This window comes from Musca autumnalis, unplaced genomic scaffold (genome assembly GCF_047663935.1).
Source record: "Musca autumnalis isolate F117 unplaced genomic scaffold, ASM4766393v1 scaffold_4, whole genome shotgun sequence".
NCBI lineage: Eukaryota > Metazoa > Arthropoda > Insecta > Diptera > Muscidae > Musca > Musca autumnalis.
In genome coordinates, this window is record NW_027411977.1 from 234,431,674 (window position 1) to 234,440,582 (window position 8,909).

At 35.7% G+C, this 8,909-nt stretch overlaps 1 protein-coding gene across 1 annotated transcript; it reads left to right on the forward strand.

Annotated features, from left to right (window-relative positions):
• The first annotated feature begins 4,170 nt into the window (after nt 1–4,170).
• Nucleotides 4,171–5,806, forward strand: LOC141401485 (odorant receptor 67d-like). The gene is made up of 4 exons (XM_073981750.1): nt 4,171–4,535; nt 4,603–5,135; nt 5,243–5,432; nt 5,495–5,806. Exons 1-4 carry the CDS (start codon nt 4,290–4,292, stop codon nt 5,705–5,707), a joined length of 1,182 nt encoding a protein of 393 aa, XP_073837851.1. The 5' UTR covers nt 4,171–4,289; the 3' UTR covers nt 5,708–5,806.
• Nucleotides 5,807–8,909: the final 3,103 nt, after the last annotated feature.

Here is an 8,909-nt window from a genome sequence, read left to right on the forward strand (position 1 = left end):
TTTCAGCCATGTAAAACTTCTCTACAAGTGGTGTCTTAGGACACGCCGTTCGGACTCGGCAATAAACAGTAGGTCCCATACAATTGAGCTAATATGAATCGGGGTGCTCGCATTGATATGAGAGAAGTCTCCCTTGTCCCATCTGGGATGTTTGTGGAACAATTATTATAAAAGTTTCGGTCAAATCGGATAATTGAAATTTTGTGTTGGATGTACCTGAAGAAGTGAATCGATATAATCCATATTCGAAACGGCAAGTCCTACTGAAATCGGGCTAAAAAAAATTTGTTGTACTGTGAAAATTTGTTTGATTTGTTCCTAGGTTTTACCATTTTTGAGATATAGAAGTTCAGGTCACATTTTTAGGTTTTTTTGTTAGGTAAATCTTTTCGAAATGGTACTAAAGAAAATCTTAAAGTTGTGAAAATTCTCTACAAGATTGGCTTTCGTAATTTTTTCCTAGTTTGTACCATTTTTGAGATATTTAAATTTAAGTTGGCAAATTGCAGTAATGACATTATTTTATAAGGAGACGATACAGTCAGTGAATTGCCACAATTTTGAACTTCTATATCTCAAAACTGGTAAAACCTCCAAAGATATCATAAAGGACAATATTGTAGAGAATGTTCACTGCTACAACATGTTCTTTAATTCCATTTTGATAGAGCTTGCGGTTTCCCAGCAAAATCAAAACTTAACAAGTAAAAAAGCATTAAGTTCGGCCGGGCCGAACTTTTCATACCCTCCACCATAAAATATTCATTCCTGTCCCCAACTTTAAGTGAGTACGTTAAAATGTCAAATAATGTACATAAAATGCTTCATTCGGGAGGCCCTTTTTTATAGTGCCTATATCTAACTGTTGACAATTTTTGGTGGGCTAGAAATTGGGAGGTACTGTTATATAGGGGTTATAATAAAACATGGGCCTATGTTGACAGTTTTTGATGGGAGCCTTTAATGTCAAATAACTCCTAATTCGGTTAAAAAATTTAGCTAGGATCCTCAAAATATCGAAAATCGGTACATAACGTGGGAACTTCAAATGTCATTAACAGCTAGTTCGGAGGTATCTGGGCTATACGAAAATATGAACTTAAATGAACAATTTTTGTTGCAGAATTTTTGTTGACTTTTAAATTTCAAATTACAGAAAGTTCGTCCAAAAAATAAAGCTAAGGTACGGAAAATCGGGAGGTTTGTTTTGGGGCTATACAAAACATTTTAAGTAAAATCCTCAAAGTACCGAAAATCGGGAAGTATCGTTATATTGGGGCTATGTTGAAAATTGTTGATGCAGATGTGTGGTGACCACTACAACCTTCAAATATCAAATTACAGTTAGTTCTGTTAAAAATTGTAGCTAAAATTGCCAAATTACTGAAATTGGGAGGTACCGTTACATGGGAGCTATATCCGAACATGGACCTATGTTGACAATTTTTGATGGAGAGGTGTTGTGACTACTAAGAACTTCAAATGTCAAATTACTGCTAGTTCGGTTTAATATTGTAGCTAAAATCGTCAAATTACTGAAAATCGGGAGGTACCGTTATATGGGGGCTTTCTTGACAATTTTTGGTGGAGAGGTGTGGCGACCACTAAGAATTTCAAATGTCAAATGTTCAAATTACAGATAATTCGGTTAAAACTTGTTGGTAAAATTCTCAAAATACCTGAAATCGGGAGGTAACGTTATATGAGGGCTATTCCAAAACATGGACCTATGTCCACTAGTTATATAAGTTTATTGACATTAAGATTAAGATAAAAACGTCAAAATGCCGTAAATCGGGGGTACCGTTATATGGGGGCTATACCAAAACGTGGACCTAGGTCCACAACTTTTGTTATATAAGTTTAGTTACACTTAAGAACCCTAAATGTCAAATTATAGCTATATCGGTCTGAAAATGTAGCTAAAAACGTCAAAATGCCGTAAATCGGGGGTACCGTTATATGGGGGCTATACCAAAACGTGGACCTAGGTCCACAACTTTTGTTATATAAGTTTAGTTACACTTAAGAACCCTAAATGTCAAATTATAGCTATATCGGTCTGAAAATGTAGCTAAAAACGTCAAAATACCGTAAATCGGGGGGTACCGTTAAATTGGGGCTATACCAAAACGTGGACCTATGTCCACAAGTTTTGTCACATAAGTTTATTGACATTTAAGAACTTCAAATGTCAAATTATAGCTTCATCGGTGTGAAAATGTAGCTAAATACGTCAAAATGCCGTAAATCGGGGGTACCGTTATATGGGGGCTATACCAAAACGTGGACCTAGGTCCACAACTTTTGTTATATAAGTTTAGTTACACTTAAGAACCCTAAATGTCAAATTATAGCTATATCGGTCTGAAAATGTAGCTAAAAACGTCAAAAACCGTAAATCGGGGGGTACCGTTATATGGGGGCTATACCAAAACGTGGACCTATGTCCACAAATTTTGTTATATAAGTTTATTGACACTTAAGAACCCTAAATGTGAAATTATAGCTAATTCGGTCTGAAAATGTAGCTACAAACGTCAAAATACCGCAAAGCGGGGGGTACCGTTATATGGGGGCTATACCAAAACGTGGACCTATGTCCACAAGTTTTGTTAAATAAGTTTAATGACACTTAAGAACACTAAATGTCAAAATATAGCTAAGTCGGTCTGAAAATGTAGCTAAAACCGTAAAAATACCGTAAATCGGGGGCTACCGTTATATGGGGGCTATACCAAAACGTGGACCTATGTCCACAACTTTTGTTATATATGTTTATTGATACTTAAGAACCCTAAATGTCAAATTATAGCTAAATCGGTCTAAAAATGTAGCTAAAAACGTCAAAATACCGCAAATCGGGGGGTACCGTTATATGGGGGCTATACCAAAACGTGGACCTATGTCCACAAGTTTTGTTATATATGTTTATTGACACTTAAGAACCCTAAATGTCAAATTGTAGCCAAATCGGTCTGAAAATGTAGCTAAAAACGTCAAAATACCGTAAATCGGGAGGTACCGTTATATGGGGGCTATACCAAAACGTGGACCGATATAGCCCACCATCGAACTTGACCTGCCTGCAAACAAAAGACGCATTTTCCCAAAATATCAGCTTCCTATCTCCATTTTTGTGGATGCTAGAGTGATTACCACAGACGGACGGACGGACGGACGTGCTCAGATCGACTTAGAATTTTACCCTGATCAAGAATATATATACTTTATAGGGTCGCAAATGAGTATTTCAATGCGTTACATACGGAAAAAACAAACTTAATATACCCTCCATACTATGGTGGAGGGTATAAAAACCCCTAGAAATGTGGCCGCGATTTACTTAAAAAGCGCTCCGCAATTTTTTTAAGCTTCTTCCATTTAATGTTGATTGAAGAGCACCGTGATATACAATACAAATTACAGCAGATTTTGATACCATATAACCAAAATTTGAGTATTAATTTCGGTTAATTAAATGGGCATCTTATTTATAGCAAATATTACCACTTTATGATGCACAACAATAATTTTTTCTCCATTATTTTCTCCCACTATTAAGAATACAAAATGTTGATTATGGCAGTAAAACAATTTTCTAATTGGTTTTCGATATAAACTCCACGGAGAACCCTTGATATTTGTAATCGTTTTTGATACAGAATGAGTTTAAAGCTTCAAGACCTTTATATTCATTACAGAATTCCAAAAGGAAGGAATTCAGTTTTGCAGACCCCCCCCCCTGCGTACGTCCCTGCTCCTTCCGGTACCACCCACACAAAATTTCAGTTAAGTTCACTTTAAGATTTGCTCTCGAGTGACTTTGATTTTTGTGAAGCAACTTGCATTCGCTGCCTCAATTACGACGGTAAAAGTTTCTTTCAGGGGCAAGTCCATATTTCTTGAGATAACACTGTAGATAAAAGTTTCAATTCACATATGCTGAGGGTATATCTCTGTCTGTCAAGGACAAAACTTGAAATGAACTCTCCTGGTCTTAAGGGCATATGTGAAATAATTAATTTATGTGTCGCTGGGATAATTACGGCAATTCAACATTGAACAGGTGCTAAGTGTTAAAATTGTTTGATTGAGTCACTGTGGGAATTATTTTGCAATTCTATCAGATAAGTGGGATGGCTGCGTCTGCGTGTCCGCCTACATATACACACTCCTCCTGCGGGGAATATAGTTGTATTATAAGTCAAATATCCGTTGTCCTTTATTTATGCCGGTTGAACTTTGGCATTCAGTATCCATTTAACATTCATTCCGCTCAAATCGTCATGGCGAAAATATATTCTCAACGCTTAAATTCGATTGTACGCATTACCAGAATTTGTGCCAACATTTGTGGTGCCGATTTTTACGATGAAAATTTTCGCGTGAACTTTCGTACCGTTCTCCTTGTGGCCGTTATTTGTGCATCTTTTGTTTTACTCACCTATACCATGATTGACGGTTATGCCAGAGAGGGAGATTGGACAATTCTGGTTCAAGTATTTTCATTGGCTGGTGGAACCTTGTTGCAGGTATGTAGAATAAAATTGATAACGACTTTTTGGGCCCCTTTTAATAACAAAATCGTGTTATTCGCAGGGTTTTTGTTGTTTCATTAGTTTCATTCTAGAACAGGATAAATATCGTTTTCTTCTACGCGAATGTTATGACATTTATGAGACATATGAACGTTTGGATTCCGATTATCGCGTACATCTTAACCGGGGTTTGAAATTGCTGGCAAACTTAATGAAAATATGTGCCTTCATTAATTTAATGCTGGTCCTTGGCATGAGTTCGATGACATTTCTATACAATTTCATTTTTGATGCCAACGAAACAATTGTCTACGGCTTTATACCGGGTGTTAGCATTGAAACCACTCGTGGCCTATGGCTAACAAATGGGGTCCAGGCATCATTTATAACTGTTGGTGGTTTTGGTTTATATGCAATTGATATGGGTATATTGACTCCCATATCACAGATTTCCACATTTAAGGGTATTTTGCAATGTAAGTTTCGTGAACTCAATCAAATATTAGATGATGATTATGAGTCAGAGTTGGAAAGAAGGCGCGACATTATGGTTGGTTTAAAGGATATTTTAAAATTTCACCAGAAATATTTAATGTAAGTAGCAATTAGACTACAGTCACCCAATTCGATTTACAAAATAGCATAATTTTTGTCGTTGTTTCTATAAACGAGTAAAAAATTTTAATTTTTGTTTGTTACAGTTTCCTTAACGTTAGCAGAGATATATGCTTTTGGTCTGTGTTTACGAAAATTGCCACCTGCTTCGTGGCCATAGTTTGTGCCCTATTTTGCATACTTTTGGGAACTTGGCCAGCCGGTTATATTTATTTGGGCTATTGTTTTGTAATGATGCAGGTTTTTTGTGCCATGGGTACAATGGTGGATATAACAGTAAGTAACCTTTGGAAATGCCACTTGATCACTTTGTAATAATTTGTTTTTCATCCTCGAAGAATGAAGAATTCATTCAGTCCTGTTATAATGATGTTCGCTGGTATGAACTATCCGTAAAGGAAAAGAAAATGTTATGTATCATGCTGATGGTGGCTCAAAATACCAAAGGCTTAACCATCGGATCAGTAATGGAACTATCGATGAATACTGGTCTACAAATCACAAAAACAATTTATTCTTTAACAATGTTGTTGATGACTTTTGTTGAATAAATGTAAAATGTTTAATTTTTTTTGCACATACATATCTTGTAGTTTCTCAGTAGTAGTAGCACCAATTCATTCTCTGAATAAATTACTTACCAAAAAAAATTTGTTACCTTTTGATGGCGGATAACATTTAATGCGAAAGGGAGTCACATGCCACATGCATTCACGGACCTCAAATCACACAACGTGGAGTTTTAAAATAATATTTTCATGGAACTCAGACAAAACAAGTAAAAAAGTGTCAGTCGGCTTTGCCGACAGTTATATACCCTCAGCCAATGTGAAGTGAAACTTTCACCTATGGACAGATCGAATGTATTTAAGGTCTCTTCAGAATTTTGTGGCCCTTTTTGGACATTTGAACCGACAAAAATGTGGATTACGAATTAACTGCACAAAGACACAAATGTTGAACTTTTGTGGGAGAGGTATCCTTAGGGAGGACCGATATGGCCCATTTTAGAAGCTAAACTAAATTTTGAAAAAATATTAGGTGATCCAAAGTTTGGACCAAATTGGTTGCCCTATTCAACAGATATCGTCCTAGAATTTTAGTGAAATTTTTTTTAAATATTGGGGAGAAGTACCGGAAGTTGTGGACCGGCAGTGCCCCATGAAACTAAGTTTGGATATAATATGACGAAGACCAAATGTTTGACCAAATCGGTTGAACAATTTGAGAGTTATTGTGCTCTCCGACCGCCACATACCTGTTTTCTACACCTTTCGGGCTGTTTTCCCAAGAAATATGGACTTGCCCCTGAAAAAAACTTTTACCATCGTAATGGACGTAGCGAATGCAAATCGCTTCAACAAAAATCAAAGTGATTCGAGAGCAGGTCTTAAAGTGAACTTATCCGAAATTTTGTGTGAGAGGTACCAGAAGGAGTAGGCAAATATAGTTTATATTCGAACCTGATCTATATCTGATAGATATATTAGGATGTGCAAAGTATGGATTACATCGGTCACTCCCTTCAAGAGTTATCGTGCGAACAATTTTTCCGAACATTTTTTAACTTTTGTGGGGGAGGTACCTGAAGGAGTTGGCCGATATGGCTTATCTTCCAATTTATACTATGTTTGGACAAAATATTATGAAGGCCAAATTTTTGCATCTTTCAGGCTATATTCTCAGGAAGTATGGACTTGCCCCTGATGTACCGTCGAATAGGGGCAGTGAATACAAGTTGTTGCAACAAAAATCAAAGCGATTCGAGAGCAAGCCCTAATCTGAACTTATCCGAAATTTTGTGTGGGAAGTACCCGACGGAGTCGACCGATTGAGTCCATATTGGAACCTCATCTAAGTCTGGTAGAAATTTAACGATGGTCGAAGTATGGATCAAATCGGTTACTTCATTCAGGAGTTATAGTGCGCACAAATTTTCCGAACATTTTCGAACTTTTGTGGGGGAGGTACCGGAAGGAGTGGACCGATATAGCCCATCTTCGAACTTAAACTAAGTTTGGGCAAAATATTACGAAAGCCAAATAATGGACCGAATCGGTTGGTCCATTCGAGAGTTGTCGTGCGCTCCAGCCAGACAGACGGACGGACATTGCTAAATCAACTCCAAATTGTCTCAAACGGATTTCGTCCAAACATACTTGGGGTCTAAGACCATTATTTCGATGAGGCACATTTTGCCCTATGAAAGTGTATATTAGGGATATAACTTTTTGCACTTTTTTGCAAATATCAAAAATACCACCACATAGCCGTGTAGAGCATGAAAAACTATTATGAAATACGGTGTCAATTTTTCTCTACCGCGAAAAAAGTTTCCGCACCAAATGCATTGAAGTTCTGCAATGCATTTTTTAATTTTATCTGTCATAACAACATATTTGCTTTTCATTAAAATTTTTTTGTAATCTAATTTAAAATCGTTATCAAAGCGTTCTGGACCAATTTCTTCTCAAATCGCGCCATTTCGGACCATATTAGGATTTTTTGACACTATTGCAATTTTTGGTTTTTCTTTATAAACTCGCGAATTTTATGTTTATATTTTTTGTACCTTTCGGACAAGAGAATATGGAGACATTTGCAACGAATTCGCGAAAGTTACAGGCTGTTTTTGTTGACTTTGCCTGTGAGAATTGTATTTTTTTCTATAAATATTTATTCAAACAAAGCAAATTTAAAATTTTACGTAGAAAAAATATCAAAAGGGTTTTAGTAATCACGGCCGGTGCGGGAACTTTTTTCACAGAATCGGTCTTAGAAACGCGTTTTCATTATGAGGACAAAATTCCCCACATGGTACTGGTGTTGTATTTATGTAGAAAACAAATACGATTCTCACAAGCAAAGTCAACAAGAACAGCCTGTAACTTTCGCGAATTCGTTTCAAATGACCCCATATTCCCTGGTCCGATAGATTAAAAAAATATAAACATAAAATTCACGAGTTTATAAAGAAAAACCAAAAATTGCAATAATGTCAAAAAATCCTAATGTGGTCCGAAATAGCGCGATTTGAGAAGAAATTGGTCCAGAACGCTTTGATAACGATTTTAAATTAGATTACAAAAAAATAAAAATTTTAATGAAAAGCAAATATGTTGTTATGACAGATAAAATTAAAAAATGCATTGCAGAACTTCAATGCATTTGGTGCGGAAAGTTTTTTCGCGGTAGAGAAAAATTGACACCGTATTTCATAATAGTTTTTCATGCTCTACACGGCTATGTGGTGGTATTTTTTTGGTTATAGCCCTAGTGTATATATACCCTTGTTAGCAAAAATGCTGAGGGTATAAAAATTTGATTTTGAAAATAATTTTTTCATGGACTTCAGAAAACAAAACATGGATTATTTAAAGAATATTTCTTCAAAGACTACCAGACCACACAACTTGGATTTTTTAAATTAAAATTTTTTCAAAGAAGATCAGACCACAAAACCGGGATTTTTTTAAAGTAAAATTTTGTTAAAGACCATCAATCCATAAATCGTGGATTTTCTAAAAAATATTTTTTTCAACAACCATCAGACCTATAGACGTGGATTTTTTTAAGGAATATTTTTTCAAAGACCATCAGACCACAAACTTGGATTTTTTAAAAAAATATTTTTCAAAGACCATTAGACCACAAAACGGGGATTTTTTTTAAGTAAAATTTTTTTAAAGACCATCAATCCATAAATCGTGGATTTTCTAAAAAAATATTTTTTTCAACAACCATCAGACCAAT